General features: G+C 46.1%; 1 protein-coding gene across 2 annotated transcripts in view; it reads left to right on the top strand.

The window, feature by feature from the left end:
* Positions 1-2,344: 2,344 nt before the first annotated feature.
* LOC138287360 (zinc finger protein 558-like) overlaps positions 2,345-24,112 on the top strand; it is a 79,618-nt gene continuing 57,850 nt past the window's right edge. Inside the window, exons 1-2 of one of the 2 annotated variants that reach the window (XM_069227730.1) lie at positions 2,345-2,542; positions 12,153-12,279. In XM_069227730.1, coding sequence (XP_069083831.1) covers positions 2,501-2,542; positions 12,153-12,279 — 169 coding nt within the window. In that variant the 5' untranslated portion in view covers positions 2,345-2,500. The remainder of the gene's footprint in view (positions 2,543-12,152; positions 12,280-24,112) is intronic. The other variant, XM_069227731.1, reaches the window with a different exon arrangement.

Raw genomic sequence — 24,112 nt, 5'->3', positions numbered from 1 at the left:
TTTGGCATATTGTCATAAAAATAAAGTACCTTTATTTTTAGTATAACTGTGTATTGTGTTTTCTTATGATATTGTGCAAGTGACACTTGTGGTACTGTAGTAGCTTCACACGTCTCCTAGTTCAGCCTAAGCTGCTCTGCTAAGCTACCATTATCTATCAGCCTAAGCTGCTAGACACCCTATACACTAATAAGGGATAACTGGGCCTGGTGCAAGGTGCAAGTACCCCTTGGTACTCACTACAAGCCAGTCCAGCCTCCTACAGATACTCTATGGTTGATCATGTGATCAGTATGTTTTACTGGGAAATGTAGTTTTTTTAATAAGGTCTTTTTATTGGCAGCTGTGAAAATAAAGCATAGAAAGAGAAGCATAATCCTTGCCCCTGTGTACTTAATAGAACTGAAAATTCTTGACGCAATAGCTAGAAAATGTTAAATTGTGGACTACACTATGACTGGTTATTGGTTGTTATGGATAACTGGGACTGTGTGCTCATGGGAAATGTAGTAAATGTTTTTTTATATAAACATCTTTATTGATTTATTATTAGAACAACTTGATGACAGGTCACGTTTACACCTTGGCATGTACTGACGGTCTTCACACCAGACAGCGTATGGATATAACATTCTCTTAACACATTGTATTCCCCATGAACCTTCACACTGAGCAACCAATGCCATACTTGAGGTTATTCATTGTCAACAAATGTCAGAGGACTCCCCCTCCATTTACCCCACACCTTATGGTATTTAGCTGGACATCCCCACATTTCATAGACTAGCTTTTCCTGCTGGGCATACCAATCCACCACTCATCTCCACCGGGCAATTGTGGACACCGTTTCCAATCTCCAACTGGCAGCTATATCTCGCTTGGCCACCACATATGCTATCCCCAGAAAAATATGATCTGCCCTGCTGCTCCCCACTCCTTCTAGGACACTCAGTAGGATTGGCAACTGGCTATCTCTAGCTCAGTCCCCAACACTCCGGATATTTCAGCATTCACTGTCCGTCAGTAGGCCTCTATACATGGGCAGCTCCACACCATGTGATAAAAGTCAGCATTACTCTGGGTGCAATGGGGGCAGGCAGAGTGTGGCTGAAGACCTGCCTTTTGCATTTTTTCAGGTGTGAGCTGTGCACCATGCAGGTATTATGACTATACTAAGTGTATGCAGGAAGCAATGGCTAGGCCTCTCTGGGCCATTAAGGCATCCCACCAGTCTTCCTCCTCCATCTGCCCCAGCCAGCCCTCACATAGATCTCGAAGGCTCATGAGCGGCTTCATCGTGTTCGTGACCAGAGTTTGGTATATTTGGGAGATCCTGCCTCTACCCAGGCCGCCCATCAAAACCTTTGCCTCTGTGTGCAATGCATGTCGAAGCTGTAGATATTTATGAAACTAGGACTTAAGTGAGTGAGTAATGTTGTCGTAGTTCCTGAAAAGAGAGGATGTTAGAACCTGCCCAGGCTTCTCCCAGGCGCGAGATTCGTATTGTATCCCAGTTGCGGAACCCCTCCAGAGCAGAGACCTCTTGAAGCCATGTCCCTCGCCACAGTGGAGTCTGCTGGGTAAGGCGTGCCCACCACCGTTTCTCATTGAACCGCCCTCCACTCCACAAGTACCATCTTCGTCCCATCAGGAATCTCTCTAGACATGGGGGCTCAATACCGTACCCCAATAAGTTTTGGGAAGGCCACTGTCAGTAGTTCGAGCTCATCTGCTGGGTCTGGTCACCCACCCCACAAACAATCCTTCATTACCAACAGCTGCATAGCTAAATTGTAGTAAAAGTGTTTGTCTTTGACTTTGAACCCGCTGTTTATTAAAATGAAGCGAATGCATAATCCACGCCTCCTGTCGTGACAGAATTTCTCAGGCACACGGTAATTGCTGACTGACCACGTGACTCACTGGTGGGCGTGGTCAGTGGGCGGTCCAATCACACGAAGACTACACACACCGATAACGTCCTAATAGGCGCCATTGGTCTCTGACCCCATACCGCGCACGCGCAGTGTCTGTCCACTGTTGCGTCTCAAATTGAGCATGCGCTATTACCAAACTGACCCTGCGCCTGTGATACAGCATGTGTTTGCCGTGTTTGACACACACACTCAGCATGTGCAAATGTTTCAAATCAATACGTGCAGCACGCGTAGATAAGCAGTGTCTGTTTAGTGAATGTGTTCAGAGTTATAATCATGCTATGTATATTTGCATTACTTCTGGCGTTCACACAGCTGGCGGAGATGAGCAACATCACTAGTGGGCGTGGTCTGGGCGCGAGGAATAGTGTCTCTGGTGGGCGTGCCAGTAGGTCTCTTCTGCGCATGCGCATTGTGCGTGCTCAGGATTCGAGGGTATACATCCCATATCCTTCAGATCTCTCACACCCCTCGCTCAGAGGCTTCTTCGAAGGACAGCTGTGAAGTCTGGGCCTGAGCTTGTCTCTGCCCAGGGCGGTCAGGGGAAGGAACTGTGTGCCAGGATGAGAGGCAGGAAAGAGCTGTACCAGCAGGCCTCAGAGGAGGTGAGTGCACTGCGGATGGGTGCAGGGGGATACACACTTGTGCACACTGGGCCCTGTGGAGAGGAGAGAGCTGTGTCACCAGACCTCAGGTGAAGTGAGGGCACTGTGGGGAGATGCAGGAGGATGCACACTCGTGTACGCTGGGTCTGTGGAGAGGAGAGAGCTGTGTCACCAGGCCTCAGATAAGGTGAGTGCACTGTGGAGAGGTACAAGAGGATGCACACTTGTGCACACTGGGTCTGTGGAGAGGAGAGAGCTGTTCCACCAGTTCTCCAGAGGAAGTAAGTGCACTGTGAAGAGGTGCAAGAGGGGGCACACTGAGCCTTGTGCAGAAGAGAGAGAGCTGTGCCACCAGGCATCAGAGGAGGTAAGTGCACTGTGAAGGGGTGCACGAGGGGGCACACTGAGCCTTGTGCAGAGGAGAGAGAGCTGTGTCACCAGGCCTCAGATGAGGTGAGTGCACTGTGAAGAGGTGCAAGAGTATGGACCTTGTGGAGAGTAGAGATCTGTGCCAACAGACATCAGAGGAGGTGAGTGCACTGTGAAGGGGCGCAATGGAATACACACTCGTGCACACGGGGCCTTGTGGAGAGTAGAGTTCTGTGCTCAGATGAAGTGAGTGTGCGGTGGATGGGTGCAGGAAGATGCACACTTGTGCACACTGGGCTTTGTGGAGAGTAGAGTTCTGTGCTCAGATGAGGTGAGTGTGCGGTGGATGGGTGCAGGAAGATGCACAGTTGTGCACACTGGGCCTTGTGGGGAGTTGAATTCTGTGCCACTAGGCCTCAGAGGAGGTGAGTGCACTGTGAAGGGGTGCAGGAGGATGCCCACTCGTGCACACTGGGCCTAGTAGAGAGTAGAGATCTGTGTCACCTGGCCTCAGAAGAGGTGCAAGAGTATGTACACTCGTGCACACTGGGCCTTGTGGAGAGTAGAGATCTGTGCCAGCAGGCATCAGAGGAGGTGAGTGTGCGGTGGATGGGTGCAGGAGGATGCACACTAGTGCACACAGAGCCCATTGTGGAGAGGAGAGAGCTTTGGCACCAGGCCTCAGATGAGGTGAGTGCATTGTGGAGAGGTGCAGGAGGATGCACACTCGTCTTGTGGAGAGGAGAGAGCTGTGTCACCATACCCCAGATGAAGTGAGTGCACTGTGGAGGGGTGCTGGAGAATGCACACTTGTGCACACTGGACCTTGTGAAGAAGAGAGAGCTGTATCACTAGGCCTCAGGTGAGGTGAGTGCACTGTGGAGAGGTGCACACTCGTGTACACTGGGGCTGTGGAGAGGAGAGAGCTGTGTCACCAGGCCTCAGAGGAGGCGAGTGTACTGTGGAGAGATACAAGAATTTGCACACTGGATCTGTGGAGAGGAGAGAGCTGTGTCACCAGGCCTCAGATAAGGTGAGTGCACTGTGGAGAGGTACAAGAGGATGCACACTTGTGCACACTGGGTCTGTGGAGAGGAGAGAGCTGTTCCACCAGTTCTCCAGAGGAAGTAAGTGCACTGTGAAGAGGTGCAAGAGGGGGCACACTGAGCCTTGTGCAGAAGAGAGAGAGCTGTGCCACCAGGCATCAGTGGAGGTAAGTGCACTGTGAAGGGGTGCACGAGGGGGCACACTGAGCCTTGTGCAGAGGAGAGAGAGCTGTGTCACCAGGCCTCAGATGAGGTGAGTGCACTGTGAAGAGGTGCAAGAGTATGGACCTTGTGGAGAGTAGAGATCTGTGCCAACAGGCATCAGAGGAGGTGAGTGCACTGTGAAGGGGCGCAATGGAATACACACTCGTGCACACGGGGCCTTGTGGAGAGTAGAGTTCTGTGCTCAGATGAAGTGAGTGTGCGGTGGATGGGTGCAGGAAGATGCACACTTGTGCACACTGGGCTTTGTGGAGAGTAGAGTTCTGTGCTCAGATGAGGTGAGTGTGCGGTGGATGGGTGCAGGAAGATGCACAGTTGTGCACACTGGGCCTTGTGGGGAGTTGAATTCTGTGCCACTAGGCCTCAGAGGAGGTGAGTGCACTGTGAAGGGGTGCAGGAGGATGCCCACTCGTGCACACTGGGCCTAGTAGAGAGTAGAGATCTGTGTCACCTGGCCTCAGAAGAGGTGCAAGAGTATGTACACTCGTGCACACTGGGCCTTGTGGAGAGTAGAGATCTGTGCCAGCAGGCATCAGAGGAGGTGAGTGTGCGGTGGATGGGTGCAGGAGGATGCACACTAGTGCACACAGAGCCCATTGTGGAGAGGAGAGAGCTTTGGCACCAGGCCTCAGATGAGGTGAGTGCACTGTGGAGAGGTGCAGGAGGATGCACACTCGTCTTGTGGAGAGGAGAGAGCTGTGTCACCATACCCCAGATGAAGTGAGGGCACTGTGGCGGGGTGCTGGAGAATGCACACTTGTGCACACTGGACCTTGTGAAGAAGAGAGAGCTGTATCACTAGGCCTCAGGTGAGGTGAGTGCATTGTGGAGAGGTGCACACTCGTGTACACTGGGCATTGTGGAGAGGAGAGAGCTGTGTCACCAGGCCTCAGAGATGGCGAGTGTACTGTGGAGAGGTAAAAGAGGATGCACACTGGATCTGTGGAGAGGAGAGAGCTGTGTCACCAGGCCTCAGATAAGGTGAGTGCACTTTGGAGAAGTACAAGAGCATGCACTCTTGTGCACACTGGGTCTGTGGAGAGGAGAGAGCTGTTCCACCAGTTCTCCAGAGGAAGTAAGTGCACTTTGAAGAGGTGCAAGAGGGGGCACACTGAGCCTTGTGCAGAAGAGAGAGAGCTGTGCCACCAGGCATCAGAGGAGGTAAGTGTACTGTGAAGGGGTACACGAGGGGGCACACTGAGCCTTGTGCAGAGGAGAGAGAGCTGTGTCACCAGGCCTCAGATGAGGTGAGTGCACTGTGAAGAGGTGCAAGAGTATGGGCCTTGTGGAGAGTAGAGATCTATGCCAACAGGCATCAGAGGAGGTGAGTGTACTGTGAAGGGGCGCAATGGAATACACACTCGTGCACACTGGGCCTTGTGGAGGGTAGAGTTCTGTGCTCAGATGAGGTGAGTGTGCGGTGGATGGGTGCAGGAAGATGCACACTGGGCCTTTTGGAGAGTAGAGTTCTGTGCTCAGATGAGGTGAGTGTGCGGTGGATGGGTGCAGGAAGATGCACACTTGTGCACACTGGGCCTTGTGGGGAGTAGAATTCTGTGCCACCAGGCCTCAGAGGAGGTGATTGCACTGTGAAGGGGTGCAGGAGGATGCCCACTCGTGCACACTGGGCCTAGTAGAGAGTAGAGATCTGTGTCACCTGGCCTCAGATGAGGTGAGTGCGTGTGAAGAGGTGCAAGAGTATGTACACTCGTGCATACTGGGCCTTGTGGAGAGTAGAGATCTGTGCCAGCAGGCATCAGAGGAGGTGAGTGTGCGGTGGATGGGTGCAGGAGGATGCACACTTGTGCACACAGAGCCCATTGTGGAGAGAGCTTTGGCACCAGGCCTCAGATGAGGTGAGTGCACTATGGAGAGGTGGAGGAGGATGCACACTCGTGCACACTGGGCCTTGTGGAGAGGATAGAGCTGTGTCACCGGGCCTCAGATGAGGTGAGTGCACTGTGGAGAGGTGCAGGAGGATGCACACTCGTCTTGTGGAGAGGAGAGAGCTGTGTCACCAGACCCCAGATGAAGTGAGGGCACTGTGGAGGGGTGCTGGAGAATGCACACTCGTGCACACTGGGCCTTGTGGAGAGGAGAGAGCTGTGTCACCTGGCCTCAGATGAGGTGAGTGCACTGTGGAGAGGTGCAGGAGGATGCACACTCGTCTTGTGGAGAGGAGAGAGCTGTGTCACCAGACCCCAGATGAAGTGAGGGCACTGTGGAGGGGTGCTGGAGAATGCACACTTGTGCACACTGGACCTTGTGAAGAAGAGAGAGCTGTATCACTAGGCCTCAGGTGAGGTGAGTGCACTGTGGAGAGGTGCACACTCGTGTACACTGGGCCTTGTGGAGAGGAGAGAGCTGTGTCACTGGGCCTCGGATGAGGTGGGTGCACTGTGGAGGGGTTCAAGAGGGTGCAAACTGGGACTTGTGGAGTTCTCTGTGTGTTGGTACCAGCAGTCTCACTTTAGGCCATTCTCTGCAAAGCATTCATGGACCTGTACAGATCTCCCTGTGTGATATTACCATCAGAGTCACATCAGACATTCTCTTGCTACTGTTTATACACCGGCATAGGAGACTTGGGGCCTGATTTCGATTTTGGCAAAGGGTTAGTCTATCACAGCGGACGTCGAAATATAAATCCCGTAGGATAAAATGGGATTTATATTTTGGTGGACAGGCTGTCCGTCACTGGTGTGACAAAATAACCCATCTGACGAAATCTAAATTAGGCCCCTTGTGTCTGGGAATTATAACAGTCTCCCTCTATGGCATTTTCTGCTAGTGTTTACACAGCTATGCGGGACACACATCTCTGTGTGGTATTACCAGCAATCTCAATTTAAGACATTGTCTGCTTGTGTTAATACTGAATTTGTGTGTGTTTTTTTTTTTTTGTTTTAACCAGCAAATTCACCTTGGGCATTCTCTGCTACTGGCAATGTTACTGTGCAGGACATTCTGGGGCATATTTACAACGATTTGGCATAGGGCAGCACCACAAGTATTTTTGCTGCGCTGCCCTACGTCAGATTGAAAGGGCAGGAATGCACCGTGTTTACAAGATACAGTCCATTTCTGTCCTTTCCTCCTGCGCGGCTGAACATTTTTTTGCCTAGGGACAATACTAGGGTGCATGCATTGCATGCAGGATTGTTGTTGTGCTTGGGACATCTTCCTGGACAAAAACAATCCTGAGAGGCTTTTCCCTCCTTTTATGTGTGCTGCATCCTGCATCACACATAGAAATAGGAATAAACCGACAAGGAGCAATAAAGATAATTCTCCTAGTTGCACCTGCTGTGGAGAGGCATAAGATTTTGACGTATTCCCAGGTTTACAGATTCTTGTAAATCTGGGACTGCATCAAAATCCATGGGTCTTGCATGAGAAAACCCACTGAAACGCTCATGGAATGCCCCTGACACAATATAAGGCAACGCAGCAACTTGTACTGTTTCCTTACATCATATCTACGAGGCCACGAAAAGCCATGCAAAGTGCCCTGCCCAGCACCCTCGAAATGCGCACTGTCTGCTGGTGCTCCCTGCGTGCAGTAGCATTGCTGTCAGCTCTATTATGAGCCAGCGACAGTGCTGCTGCACCTTTCGCACTGGGCAGGGATGGCGGTTCCAGCAGAAGTCGGGATCACTCATGCAATAGGTGCACAGGTGCCTGGGCCAAACTCAACCTTGTGATGGATTGGTGCACAGGCTAGTTTTCAATGACAATGTGGCCACGCACATGCTGAACTGCAGATGGGCACAAAGGCACAAACTACCTTAAGTTTCCTGGGCAATGTGGCTTGGTTCATGCCACGCTTCTTCTGGGCATTATGGCTGAGTTAAAGCCACAGTTCCTTTGGGTATAACACCTGAAGTCAAACCTTGATTCTTCTGGGCACGATGGCTGTACTGACCACACTGAGTCAAATCACAGTCCTAACTGGTCTTTGGTGATCTTCGGGTTGAGTTGTTACAGCAGGGACTGCTGTGGAACATAGGGTACAGAGCTTGCTCTCTGTAGTTCTCTTTGTAAGACCTCCAGAAGAATAAGGGTCATGCACTATTCTCCTGGATAGTCACTCCTCCTGCAGGGTTATCAGGCTCCTTCACTGTCTCTTCAAGGGATAGATTTAGTCTCCTTACCTCTGGGAAGCTGAATGTCAGGCATACACAATCTCTGGTTGCACAGCATTCTTTTGAGTACTTCGCAGGGACTCAACTCACCATAGAAAGCATAGAACTAGAATAAGTTGGATTCCACTTTTACACAGGAGTAGCAAACAGGAAATGTATAAACAAAATAAGCAAATGAGAGTGACAATGAAGCCAGCTAATGATGAGCAATGGGCGGACTCTAAGACCACTGTGAGAAAACAAAAGGTCTTGAAGAAACAGAGCATGCACTGTCTAGACAAGATGTTAAAAAGATCTGGTCACAACTTTTAGGCCTTGAAAAAGCAGAAAACGTTTACCAGACCTGCAGGTCTAGTGACATGAATAACCTACTTGACCTAACTGTAATGCACTTGACCCATAAGCCGATCTCAAATACTATGATTCTAGGCAAATACTTTATTTAACTGAGTGTTTTTTTTCTTCATTATCACATACGCGTGGCCCTTCAAATATGTGAGTTCAGCATGTCTGCTATACAAACATTCTTTTTTTTATTTGATAAACTAAATGTTTGCTAAACGTATAATCAAAATGTAGCCCACTTATGGGGTGTACATGCCCCCTGACTTGCAGGAATGTTTCTCAGTTCATGTGTAAAAACTCCCTTTAAAAAATATATCACTAAAACATGATGTGGTTGTGCACTGTCATTTACAAACAGGCATTTTACATTGAAATGACATCAAACGTTCCCACTCACAAGCAGTTTTACTGATAAAACCAACAATAATGTGTGGAAATTAGTTTCAGGAAATATTAATCATTTGCACATCATCAAGTTAAGTGTTCTGATTTGCTTTGATTCTATTAAAATCTTTGTTTCCATCTCACTTCAAAATTACAAAAAATTGCTTTCCTAACTACTGAAATATATTTTAAACATTTGAACAGTTCAATCACAAGCTATTTAAATGTTGTGCTTCCAGCAGGATTGACAGATGGTTCACTTTACAAAAGTCTCTAATTTTGCAGCCAGAGAAGGAAAGGAAAACACCAGTTGCCAGGATAAAACAAGCATTTGCAATGCAGTAGGTCACACGTTTTCTTGAGTTAGAGCTATTAGCATTGTAAATTCAGAACTGGACTTTTCTCGCCACATAAATTGGTCAACCCTGTCTCATACTTTCGTCTTCTTCTGCTGTGTTTTGGTGGTCACTAGCAGCTACTGATATCTGAAATCACACGTGCTTGAGGAGAGACTAGAAGAAGACTGCACTACCTTGCGTTGTGTAAACAAATTAGAAAAGTCTTGCAAGCATTCTTGTCTCGCGTTTCAATGAGCAGAGCAGCCTGAGAAGGTGTAGGGCCCCAATAAAGGAGATCCGCAATGCCCTGTGTGTAATGTCAAGAGTGGTGGCAGGGAGGGGCCCTGGAGAGAGCGACTCCAGATGCCATGCGAGGCTAAGCAAGTTTCACATCATTCCTTCTAGGTTTAGCTATATTCTACCAGAAAGGGCATATTGTGGCTTTTGTGAGCAGTGAGCTAAATGACCAGGTGTTTCTTTTGTAAAATAAGCTTATTATAGGAGCCAGAGGTGAACGAGGGCAGCACTGGAATAAAACCAAAACAAATGTCAGCTACATGGGTGGAGATGGGAGGGACTGAATGCTGCAATAAGACGCAGGCAGCTACCAGCCTAAAACACCATAGTGAAAGGGGAGCCCCAAAGAAATAACAAAAATAGTCTGTCACATGAACAGATAAAGAAACCAAAGCGGAATAATACAGTAGTTGGTCACTTCTCTGAAACAGAAAAAGGAGGAAAAAAAGGTAGAACTGACCACTAGCGAGCATGTATTTTTAAAGGACACTGCAACCACCAATGAAATCGTTTTAAGCCTTAAGACATATACTAAAAGTATACACAAGGTTGAACGCGTGCGCTCGACCTAAAAAGCAGCAGATTGTTGGAAAACATAAGCTGACATTTGACCTTGTCTTTGAACGCACAACAAATGTGACAAGATAAAAACAAGATTTTAAAGCATCTTTATTGCTCATTCATTTTCTGAGGGAAGAGAGCACCTGCTCTTTGCCAGCTACAGCTCTCTCACCAGACTGGGTCAGTAGGCCCTAAAAATAGTTTTCTCAAACTAAAATCTGACTCGCCATAGCCATCGGATGCGTCAATTTTGCGAAGCCTAGCTATGGATTCATACAATATGGTACTATTGCACCACCGTTAAATGTGCTACATTCATGACAGTCAGTTGTCCGCCAGTGAGCTTGGTGAATTCCTCCAGGTGAAGGACATCTCTCATGTCACGGGACACGCTTAGGCACCTGTGCACACACTAGATTATCTGGAGACTATTGCAAAAATCAAAAAAACAGGATACCACATACCAACAGTCAGTCACTTAGGACAGAGGAACATGCACAGTCTGATCTCCTGCTGTGCTGCCAGCCCCACACCGCTTTACATCTCCTGGACAATGTGGCTTAGTGGAGCACACCAAGGAAAGGACTTTCTGGACCAAAGAAGGCCACATCTACAGAGCATCATTGTGTACTCTATGTAGAAGAATGAGCTATCTTTTGTCAAGTGCCTTCTGATCTCTTATCAGAGCAGTTTCCTAAAATAGCAGCTGCTTGTGAAATACTGCTGTTTTTTCCTTCAGCGCTTATCTAGAAATGTATTACAGTCACAGTTTTACATTTCCCATTTTCCCTGTTTTAGCTGCAGGGGAGCAGCCCTCCATAACTTCAGTAGACCAATGGGTTGGGAGTTGGTGACTCATTGTGCTCTGATATCGTCCTGCTATTAATCTACACCTGGTTGAACTGCCGGCTTTGTTCATCAACTTTCCTCTGTCTGTGAGATGTCTGTTTGGAAAAACAAAGGGCTCTTCTAGCCTTGACCCTCTCTCAGATTTAGATTTCAGTGGACGGGTTACTCCATCACAACAATTATTTCTTATAGGGATTTATATTTCAGCAGACAAGATATCTGTCATCAATGTGATGGAATAACCCATCTGCCGAATTCAAAATCAGATCCTAAGTGGCCAATGTCATGTATAATCCAGGTGTCGAGGTCTGGCTTTTAGTCCTTAATGGTGGAAAGGGCCCAGTACTTTGCCAGAGGCCACTTTGGCTACCTGACCATCACCGGGAGCCACATTGGCTCGATACTTTCCACAGAGGCCACTCTGGCTACTTGACCATCACCGGGAGCCACAAGAGCCCAATACTTTGAACAGAGGCCACTCTGACTACTTGCCCAACACGGGGAGCCACAGGCGCCCGATACTTTCTACAGAGGTCACTCTGGTTACTTGACCATCACCAGGAGACACTACTGCCTTATTGGCCTTTCAGGTAGGTTTATAAAATATAAATACCCCATACTTATATACTTATTTATTAAAACAGTGGTCAGGAAAAATGGATTGAAAGCAAAAGCAGGTAAAAGCTGTGAAAGAATACAATAATTACCTGTAATGGGGTAGTGTTTCCTTCCAGTAATTTCAGAATAATGTGGTTGTCGTTTACTGGACATTTTTCTGCTTTGCAGGGATTTCGACATGCTCGAAATTGAGTTTTTGTTTGATGAAGCTTGTATATTCCCTGGTTTTGTTTTAAGCAGGTCCTGAATGTCTTAAAGTGCCATTGGCTAAAACAACGTTAATATGGATTTAGAGATGTTTCAAAGTGGGGAGGTACAGTCTTCTCCTGGTGTCTTTTGAAACTGTGATCACTTGCAAATGTGAAACTCCTTTACAGAAATATCCTACACCTGGTGTGCTAGATTGAACTCTGTGCTCTGATGCTTGCTGTTCCAGGCCCCTCTTACCTTCTGTGATGTCGCTGCTTGTTTCTCTGACGAGGAGTGGGAGCTGCTGCAGCGCTGGCAGAAGGAGCTGTACAAGAATGTCATGAAGGAAATCCAACTGGCCTTCAGCTCTCTGGGTGAGATGACACTGACCGGCTTAGGTTACCAGTGGATACTGCATGAATTACTGAGCAAGAGCCCTATGCAAAGTTTTTTGTGTATTTCATAGGAATAGACTACTTAGTAAGGTCAAGCGATACTCAGTCATCATTCTGTTTCAAGGTTTCATCTTGTACCATATTGAGGTGAGGTGTATCCAACGTAAGCTGCATCCATGGCAGATTTGTAGGATGACCACTGACTAAGAAAGAATTTATATTTAAATTTCCCTAAATGTAGATTTGTTACGTATTTAACCCGATCATCTGGCCCTCGTGGAGATATGTTGGGTCAGGTGAAGCATTATGAATCTCAAGGCACAAATCCCAAAAGAAACAGATTTCCTTTCCTGCACCCACAGTAATTCCAAACTTCAAAGGAACTCCTCCTGCGATTGCCTATAACGACTTGAAAGGCGTGGCCACTGAATGGCCACTGAATCTACCTGTTGACCAGTCATGGTAAAGCCTGCATGCTGCTGTCAACTGACACATGGGTGTTGTAGGAAGTTGGCTCTGTATATAGTATCTCAAAATGAGAGATAGTGTGCTATTCTCAGCAGCTCCTCCGCTTGTCTGACCCTTCCACCTCCACCATGTCCTTGTCTTTCTGAGGGTCATATCTGACTGCTCTCTGCTCCTGATCAACAGGTGCCTAATCTTCTATCAGCTGTGGTTGATCCACCCATCACCCCATCTGCATCTTCACCACACTGCATGCCCAGCATTGCCCTTCCTCCACACATAAATTGCCCCCATCCCCCAACATTTTCACTGATTAGAGCACATCCCTGGACCATGTAATAGGTGGCAGCCTAAGAAAGAGATCACACATGTTCTTCAAGCAAGAAAATGTTAATAACTAATACATTTTTTTAATTATGCAAGAACTAGACTGGGCTGCTTTTATTTGGACATAACATCGCACCTGATTCTTCTTTGTAGGAGAAGCACCTGTTGCCCTTATGTTTAGGCCCTTCCTTTTGTTAACACTTCAGCTTGACTCATTAGGCCATTTCTGTATACTAGTCTAGCCTACAACCCCATATGACTTCACTTAGCAGGACAATGTACTCACTGAAGGTGACCTTGTAGTTGTAAATCCTTTCACTTATGTGCATCATTATCTCTTGATTGAGTAATATTGCTCTTGAGTAAATCCTTCCATTGTGGTGGTGAATGGGCATACGAGGGAGGGAACACCCCAAACTAGAGAATTTGAATGTCACTGGTGTTACTAAACTTTTTTCAGGTGTATTTCTACTGTGGTGGTTGTAGAAAGTGATTACCCTAAGAAATGGTGGTGTGCAATAGAAGAGGTTTCTTTGTCATGAAAAAAAATATTCTCAGTGAGAAAACACCAAAATCAAATGCACAACTGTACGGTGGCAATGGCATACCTCTCCACGCAATCAAGCGTGATGTACAGTTAAGCTTAAGCTTCCAGAAGTTACTCTGTGGAAGACATTCAAAATTCTTAAGACTTTCCCAGAAGTGTTCTTTGAAACCTTTGTGAATTCCAGTTGTTTGTAAATCTGCACTGTTGAAAGATAGTAGAACTATGGGTGCATATTTCCACATGGGTCTGTAAATCCAAAGCTATTTTAGGTTGCAGTCTACCAGACAGCCCAGCTGTATGTTTTGCTAAAGACATCTTGGGGACGTTCAGAAAGTTGACCTAAGAATGCCTTCGTTGATTGGCTTTCTGTTTGCTGGCTTTATGTGCTTAGGCTGTCCAGTGCTTAAACCGTGTTTACTGTATTCTTCCACAAACTCACTTTCTGTAAACAGGCCTTTAAATCTGGTTCTTATCTTGTCACAGTTGCTGTACATTCAAAGAAAGAGGTCAAATGTCAGGCTCTCTCTTCCGGGGAGCATGGTGTTTTTTAATTTTTTTAATCTCTGACTTCAAACTTCAAATTATGTGACAATCCTGCTGAGTACCCATGTAAGACGGGAAGGCATGATGTTTTCTTACTAGGAAATTACAAAAAAATAATCAGAATATATCATAATTAGTACAAATGAACCATATTTTATTTGTAATTCTGAAGTGTGGTGGAAACAAATATTTGAGGTATGATCAAAACACATCAACAACTAGGAGATGACATTTGCACACATTATCGTTTATGTGCAGTAAAACTGTATTTCGGTGCTAATGTAATGGACATTTCAATTGAAATGTGTTTCTGTAATGGCAGTGCGCTACCAACCCATGCATACTTCACACTACACCACTCCACTCAATCTAGCCCAGTAAACCCCACCCAACTCCAGTCTGCCCCACTCCACCTCAGTCTACTACACTCAACTCAAATCTGCCCCAGTCTGCCCCAATCCACTCCAATCTACCACATTCCAGACTACCCAAGTCCTCCCCACTCCAGTGTACCTCAATTAACCCACTCAATTCCAGTCTACCCGAATCCACTCCAATCTACTCCACTCCAATTCACCCCACTCCAGTTTACCCTACTCCATTCCAATTCTATCCCATTCCACTCCAAACTCTACTGCAGTCTATCCAACTCCTCTCTACTCTATTCTACACCATTCCACTCCACCCCACTCACCACAGTCCACTCTACTCTACCCAAATCTACACCACTCCAATTCACTCCAATCTACTGCGCTCCACTCCACTCTAACCCACTCCAATTTACCCCACCCCACTCTACCCTACCCCAATCTACCCTTCCCCTACCTGCCTGCCCCAGTCTACTCCTATCTACCCCACTACAGACTACCCACTCAACCCTCTTTAATCTTTCCCACTCCACCCTAATCTACCCCCTACACCCCACCTTTCCTCAGTCTCTGATTCCACCCCAATCTCGACTCAACTCCAATCTATCCTATTCCACTCTACCCCACTCCACTTTACCCCAGTCTACCCCACACCAATGTACCCAATCTACCCCAATCCATTCCACTCTACCCAATCTACCACACTCGACTTCACTCCATACTACGACATGCTACTCAAATGTACCCTCTCCAGTTCAATCTAACCCACTTCACTGAGATCAACCTCACTCCAGTCTACCTTATCCCACTGCGCCCCAAACTATACTACTCCATTCTACCACATCAATCTGCCCACTCCACCCTACCCCACTCCAGTCTACTTCACTCCACTGCAATCTACCGAATCCTAACCCAATCTACCCCACTCCAATCTACTCCACTCAAGTCTACCTCATCCCAGCATAATCTACATCACAACACTCTATCCAACTCCACTCCAACCTACTCCACTCAATCCACCCTACACAACTCAAATCTTGCACAGTCTACTCAACTCCTTTGTATCTCACCCCAATCTACCCCACTCCACCTCAATCTACTGCACTCCACTCTACCCCTCTCCACCCGAATCTACGCCAGTCCATTCTACCTCACTCCATTCTAATCTACCTTACTCCACTCCAATCTACCCCCACTTCACTCTAATCTACCCCACTCCGATCTGCCCCACTCCAGTCTAACCCAGTTCACTGCGCTCCACACTTCCTCAGTCTACCCCACTGCACTCCAATCTACCCCAGTATATCTCAGTACAGTCTACCCGCTCCATCCCAGTCTACCCCTTCACCCCAGTCTACCCACTCCAACAGGATCTATCCCAATTCAATCTACCCCACTCCATTCTACCATGCTAATTTACCAACTCCTACAGTCCAATTTACCTGAATCCAACCCTCTCCGTTCCACCCACTCTACCCCCGCCAAAGTACCACACTCCACTCTACCCCCATCTACTCTGTCACTCTGCCCCACTCAAATCTACACCACCCCACTGCACAACATTTCACACTACTAACACTTAGACACGCGGAGCACTAGCCACACTGGTGTACAACATGGCTAAAACACAATCAAATTGGCGAGACCTATTGGCTTAGCCAATGCTTGTGTGTACAGTGCTCCTTTTTGTTAACTACCACTTGTAGAGCAAACCTCATTGTGGTGATTAAATATATCACTGTGAAACATACTCATTGTTTACAATGTCAGACCTAAGTGTCCCTAGGTCTTTAGAGTCCATGACTAACAGTTTAGAGAGATTTGAAAGAAGGCTTTGTAATGGCCAGCAGCTTTTCAAACTGTGTTTGCAGTCTCATTAACCCAAACCAACAATTCGGTAGGTTCACTGACATGCTTCCTAACTAGGGTTGCTTCATGCAGCTTGCTACTGTTTCTCATCTCATTTAAAGAGGCCAGGGGGAGTTCAAATGGCTCAGTGAGTGGTCCCATTCTCCCTAACTTTGCCTAGCAGCACCCCGAAAGACAGCTGACTACCTCACAGGCCCACCCAAAAAATACTTAGAGACCCAAGAAGCATTGGGGAGCACAAGCAAAGGGCCAGTGGTGCATGAGATGTGACTAGATTACTGGAGAGGCCTGCAACACTGAGGGCTTGACAAATTAAAATCCCAAAGGATATAATGGGATTTATATTTTGGCAGTCTGGCTATCCGGCACTATTGTGATGCAGTAAACCGTCCGCTGAACTCTAAATCAGGCACTGAGTCTGAAAATGGTGGTCACAGAGCTCTCCCGAGTAGTTACATGTTGTGGTGACAAATTAGAGTAGACCTACCTGAGATCTCCAGGGAGGGGGCTCGCTTTTCTCCACTTCAGTCCTCAAAGGAGGGGGGGGGGGGCTGCCTGAGCTGAGCCTGACATGCTTGTGATACAGGCCTCTCCTGTTATTAAAAAAGATGGGCGATCGTAACTAGAGAAAACATCCTGAGCTTCTAACAGCTCACATAGAAGCATCCACTGGTGGATCCAACTAAGAGGAGATGGGAGGCCAAGCTCTGTCTAGGAGAAAGAATGGGGGAGTGTGGACGGGCGGTGGCCATTTGTCAATCACAGGACAAAAAAGCGTTGTACCCGCATACATGGAACATGAACGGTGGCATTCTCATGCAAGTTTGCATGGGGCCTATTAGTTGGGGGAGGTAAGGACAGGGGTGAAGCTCCCCCCCCACACCACCCAATCCAGATTAAAAGAGTGGCAGGCTGCCACAGGCCTCGACTTGTCATTAGCAGCAGGGGGAAGGGTATTTTTCCTTCCCCTAGCACCATACCGACAGCAAATCTACCAGTGGGGCTCCCTGGGCTGGGATGCTTCGGCCAAGCCCTACCTCACAAGCTGTTCCTTGACCAAAGCACCAAGGAGCGGGCACACAGAAAGGAGGTGGGTACTACACACTTCTACCCCTCACTCCTTCCCGAACCAAACCTTGAGCATGTAGCACCACCAGCTGGCTTGGCAGAGAGTGTAATGCCCTCCAGATAAACCGAACATTTTCAGGGACACCCTGAGACGCCCTCGGAAAGATGGCCTCTCTCAAGCTGGCGTAATAGCGTATGCCACTGTCATAAAAGGAAAGCAGTCTCATTGCAGCTAAAAAGCCTTCTACCTGCCCAAGGATATCAGTGGAGAAGACCACAACAATGCATTGGCCATTCACGATACCTCCTGGGTCAGTTCAGACTTTTCACTCCGTCAACACAATGGCCTCTGCCAAAGGCAAAAGGGAACATAACATCAAAGAACTGTTGTCAAAGCCAAACCCGGCAGATCAAGACTCGCATACAAAGAGTAAAACAAAGGACAGCCTGAAGGTCAAAGTCAGAAAGTGAAGCCACAGAGATTCCCATAACTCGCCAGTACCAGCAAGCACTATTTTCCGGTAATACTGAAGACCTAACAGGTTTTTGAACTGATATATTGCAAGTAATCACTGACATGTAAAAAAAAGCCATTGGGGCTCTAGGTGAAAGCAGTTTCGCTTTGGAAGACAATGGAGTACAAGGACAAGAATTTATCAAGTATGAGCTCCTCACACTACAGGAATAAAATATAGGCCTCCAAGGGAAGCTAGAAAACTAGAAAACAAATCTGGGTGCAGTAACATTCGGATCTGAGTTTACCCCAGTGGCAAAAAGAGGCAATGAAGGATTTGGCCACCATGTTTTAATGAAAATTCTTCCCCCAGAAGAATCGGAAATGATCTAGCTCGATGGAACTCACAAAACAGTATCTTTGTTTGTACCAACAAGCAATCTCCTGATATAAATACAAGGAAGCTAGGTGAAAATCTTCACATGGGCACAAACATACAACAATTTTAGGACCTCTTGACAGTTACCATCTAGAACAGATCTTGAAGCTCCTAATAGACCATCTCAGGAGAACTAGGGTCGTCCATTTAGACTAATGAGACAATGGGAAGGTAAAATAAAAAATAAAATCATTTTCTTTCTTGCTGGATTAAAGATAGGGGAGATGGGAAACAATTCAGGAAAAGTAAAGACAGGAGTAATGCCACTCCCCCAGTCCATAAGGAGATCAGTGGAAGAAAGTTGTGATGCACATGTAGAGAAGACATTCTGCCCCGAGGATACAGCCAGAGAGAGAAGTGGTCTGCTGGACAGCCTCAGGATGACTGATGAGCCACAGGAACTAGACTGAAACTACTGATGATGATGAAACCAGCCATAGACAACAAAAGACCCAGTGGATAGGAGCAGAGGCTGCTGGCTGGAGTAATGAAGTTCCCAGGTGAATAAGTGATTTAGCTACGGGCCTTTCCTCCGGTACCGGGGTGGCAAAGGGAGGAAGAGGGGGAACATGCACGCCAAGAGGAAAGCTAAACCGAAAACACTGAAGGGTAACATTCTGGCTCCTTTATCGAGTGATGCCCCCTTAAAAAAAATAAAAATAAACACTGCTGCAACCACCACATTGTCCTGCAATGAGCCCCCATCCTAAGTCTTAGTGTCAGAGGCTTAAACAGCCATATGAAGAGATGGGATTTCATAAAGATCAGGGGACGGATGTATACTTCCTTTTGGAGACCCACCTAACCTTCAGGATAGCCTTCAGATTTAGATTTCTGTAGTTCCCCTGACAGTATTTCACTTGTGCAACAACAAAACAGTGAGCAGTAGAGAGGTATGGATATGCACATATCAAAATGCTACAGCTAAACGGTGTCCTAAGTGGTATTAGACCTTCAGGGTGGGTGATGTATGTTACAAGTCCAAGAATGGGCGCACTCACTGCCTATACAAAACCTTTACACCCTAAATAGCAGACAGAAGGACTTCCTCACTGATACAATTACACTTGCTCTCGAAGAAGAGACCAGATCTATCATAGAGACAATATTGTGAGGTACGTCACACAAGAAAGATCAGTGTTAACTGCGGATAACTCGGGGACTCTCTTGAACTACACAACTTACTGGCTTAACCACATCTATCTGGAGGGGCTCCTAACCGAGCAATCTTGACTGAACATACCACTCGCAACTCAGATCATAGACTTGACCATTTCCTGAGCTTCTCATCCTTCTAGAGGTATATCAAAGCAACAGATAACAGGAAGATAACTGTGTCAGCTTATGCTCCTATCTCTTTAGGACTGCAGTTACCGGCCAGATTTTTCACAAGGGCCAACAGTAACGCAGAAGACCTGTAGTTCAGCAACTCTGTGGCAGAGGAAATCAAATCCTACCTAGCGGAAAATGACAGTGATGAGGAACTGCAGACATGGATAGGGCGGAAAACCATTTATTCCAAACTAATCAAACATTCTATACTGGTACAAACGTAGCAGGCCAGGTATTAGCTTGCAGACTCAGAGTGCTGACCACTCGACAAGAGAGTTGACCAACTTTAAAGATGACTCAGTAGCTAATTTAACAGAGCCGGGCACACCCTGGAAGACCCTCTAGATGAAGACCTGAAGCGCTTCCAAGAGAGTGTCAAAGCGCAATGTCTTGAAAAAGGGCAAGCTGGTAAATCGGAGCAGGCCACTAGAACTGACGAGACAAATGTGTGCATAGATGGCAGAATGGGAAATTCAGAGGACCAGATCCATGTTCCCCCTTCTTCTATAAAAAAATAATTGCACCTTCCTAACTTCTATATTAACAAACCTTATTGATTCCTTTGGTGAACAGGGTGTACTTCGAAAATCCCTGTGGAAAGCTAAGGTAGTGTTATTCTGGAAGCTAGTAAACACCCTGCAAGATGTGGTGCTTATCTACCCATCTTACTGCTGTACGTGGACATAACAATCTTTACAAAAGTCTTGGTAGCTAGACTGAATCTTTTACTGGCAGGTCTGAAAGACCCAGACCAATCAGTATTTATTTCCGAAAGACCTTGTGGAAAAAAAACTATGCACATTATCACCATTGTCCGCAGGAAATAAAAGATCAACTTTCTGTTTGCTTTTTCAGAGAAGGAATGTGACCAGATCAGCTGAAAATTCCTTACAAACACAATCAATATATTGGTATTCAGTCCCAAAATCGCCTCATTGGTTCCTTCTGCCATTCTAGCGGTCAGTAGGTTCTACTCTTGTCAGACAGAATTATGTGAGGTATAAAAGTAAGATTATACCCTAAAAATTGACCATTTATGTGGATGACATTCTGTTGACCCGGCTTACCCCGGCAGATCCCGGCAGATCCATTCCAGCGCTTACGAATCAACTGCAAGGCTACAATAAGCCTCAGGCTTCAAAGTCTACATATCTAAGACACAAGCTCTAAATCTTACTCTTTCCCAAGAGACACTGGAGAATCTGACAGCTCAGTTCCTAGTCACACGTGTATTGATTACTTGAGTATCTGAATCACTCAAAAGTCAAAGAACCTGATGAGGTTCATCTACAACCTGCTAATGCAGGACACCAGAAAATATGTGAAGTCATGGCACTTCAGGGGCCTATTCTGGCTGGGTTGGAGAGCATCAGTAAAGATGACAACCCTGCCCCAAATTGCATGTATTATCACAACAGCTGACACATGTTTTGTCACCATCCGTGACAAAACACATTTTGGCTGTTGTGATAATATATGCAATTTGGAGCACAAAACCTTCCACGTTTCAATAAATATCAATAAAACTCACTTGATTTGACTCATCATCTACAAATCCTTTCTCTATTTACTTACAGTTACTTTTGGAATGCTATTTAAGTGCTTGGGTATCTTTGTATACTCTAGTATGAAGTGGACCTACTGGCAGTAGGGTACGCAATACCTATCAAGCACCACCCTGATCAGCTGTGTTCTTTATTCACATTATCCACATTTATGTTTGTTCAATGGGAGGTGCTACCTTTCTGTATAAGTAAAGATGACAACCCTGCCTAGAGTCCCATACCTCAGCTCTTATGAAACTACATTATAGTCTTGGTGACTTTATTTGGGATAAGAAGTATTCTGTTCTTTTGAGTCAGATAAGCAGTGATGCTTCGTGCTCCAGATAGTCTGTTACATTCACATATTGAAAGTCCCAGTGTTTGGCTATAAGCACAGAGCTTGGGGAGTCACCAGAACCACCCAAGCGCGCGGGATGAAATATGAGTTAAAAAAAGGCCCTTCACCTTTTACTCCGTTAGTCAACAATCCACTGTCCTGTCGGGGACAAGACACACAGGGGGTTATTCCAACTTTGGAGGAGGTGTTAATCCGTCCCAAAAGTGACGGAAAAGTGACGGATTTACCACCAGCCGTATTACGAGTCCATTATATCCTATGGAACTCGTAATACGGCTGGTGGTATATCCGTCACTTTACCGTCACTTTTGGGACGGATTAACACTCCTCCAAAGTTGGAATAACCCCCACAATGTTCAAAGCATGGACAAACACAATGTATCAGAATTTGTGACCTCTTTGGTGAAGGATCAAAGATTTGGAGTCACTGAAAAGAGAGTTGAAGATCCCAGCGATGGGACAGTATGCCACTAGCAGAATAGGAGCTGGGTAATGGAGCCAGAAATCCGCCAGGCTGCCACCTGCAACCGGGCAGACTTGAAGAAGTGGCTTCTACTAAAAGTAGACATTAAGAAACTGGTGTAAAACATCTACAAAATCCTGTCAGAGATGAGCAGGAGCAACCCATTTCCTGGTACGTTAGAGCCCTAATACCACATAGGTAGCCAGACCCAAGAAAACAGCTGTAAACCTAAGTAGCTATTGATATCACTCTCCAGTTAAACTCCATGAACAGGATTCAAGAACCTCAGACAAATGCTGAAGGGGTTGTCACTCAGAAGGGACCTTAGTTCATTTGCTATGGGCATGCCAAAAAACCCAGATCTACTGGGAAACATTTCTCAACACGACTGACAAACTCTTTCAAACCAAAATTACCAGACTCTCCATATACATGATCCTTGGCTTACTGGAAAAAAATACTTTCTTCTTACAGTCCCAGAGTAGGAAGCAAATCTTGCTGAACTACTAGAAGTGAAATAGATGGTTATAGCACAGAGGGGAAGAAGATAAAAATGCCCTCAACACAGGAATGGCTGAATAGGTTCCAACATATCTTAGCAGCAGGAAAAATAGCACTCACTCTCTCTCATGCCGCCAAATGCTTGTACGCTGTCTCGCATCCCTTCCTAGACTATCACTAATCTAAATTTATAGTACTGACATGCTACCCATGCTTAAAAATACTGTAACCAGTAGACACCCGAAGTCCCAGTAATTTAAGAAAAGACCCATGTCTGTCTGAAACATTGAGAGATCTGACCATACGCAAACAGTCCATTTTATCAGGAATCAGCATTTCCCTCAGGCATACAATATTGGGTTTTTATTAATACCAACACACAAAAAGGGTTTGTGACTCCATTCCAAATAGCTCTTTAGAAGGGGCGCACTGTAAGCTTCCCTCCCAAATAGCAATTTAGTATGAGATGTGTTATAATGAGTTATGTTATTTTATACAGTAATAATTATCGCCTTAAGTTGCATAAGGATTATATCAGAATCTTAGTAACTCTTGACATCCTCTGGAAATAGGATGATTTTGTTTCGTTGTGTTATGTCCTCTTTTCATCACTTCATCAGTTATATCCATCTCATGTAAATTCAACGAAGTTCAAAGTTTGGGAGAAGTTGGGTTATAATGAGTTAGGTTATTTTATACAATAATAATTGTAAGTGTTAAACTCTGTAATAGATCACATTTCAGAATGGTTCTGCCCTACTCCCCTCTGTTTTATATACTTGGAACGGTCTGACAGGTGCCTGGGAGCTCCCCTTAGAATGTTCAGGTCTGTGAGTGGAAGCGAGTTGTGGGGGAGACGAATAAAGAAAGAGTTTTGTCTTCACTTACCCGCGTTTTCATATTCTTCATTACAACAAGATGTATCAATCCTTTGTGACCAAAATCCATTGAAAAATATTGAACAACTACAGACTCCTAAGTTTGGGAGGAAACGTTTTCTCAAAAGGGAAGTAGTCCACCTGGAACCCTTTCCCATTTATGAATGTAAAAAAGGTTTGTTTGGGAATAGGCAGTGTTACGAGGGACCACTGTCAACTCAAAAATTGTGTTTTTTTTTTTTTTTTAAGAAAACTTCTCATTTTAAACACAGCAGTTCCAAAGGCGATCAAAGTCATGGTGGTTTGGTGACCCTAGCAGGTCTCCATTCCTGTGATGGCCACAAATCTGAGTGAGTCACAATTTGCAACCTACTCAATATACATTAATGACTCAGATTGTGACCCACTCCGAAATGGAATTTAGTGAACTTACTTTTTCGTATGTAGGCCGGGTCATTCAATTCTTTACTGGTTGCATACTGCATTTTTTTATTTATTTAGTAGATCAGACCCTTAATTCAGCTGTTCTCTCTAAGACCTTAAAGTGGGAGTTGGTGGCCTTTAACCCTAGTGGGTCCTCCCATGTGTGTGCTTTCCCTCATTTTAGTTTGGCAGATGATAAAGAAATGACTGCTGCTAAGGCTACATGGCAGCCA

The sequence above is a fragment of the Pleurodeles waltl genome, chromosome 4_1, assembly GCF_031143425.1.
Source record: "Pleurodeles waltl isolate 20211129_DDA chromosome 4_1, aPleWal1.hap1.20221129, whole genome shotgun sequence".
Classification (NCBI taxonomy): domain Eukaryota; kingdom Metazoa; phylum Chordata; class Amphibia; order Caudata; family Salamandridae; genus Pleurodeles; species Pleurodeles waltl.
This window is presented reverse-complemented; position numbering and strand designations above follow the sequence as displayed.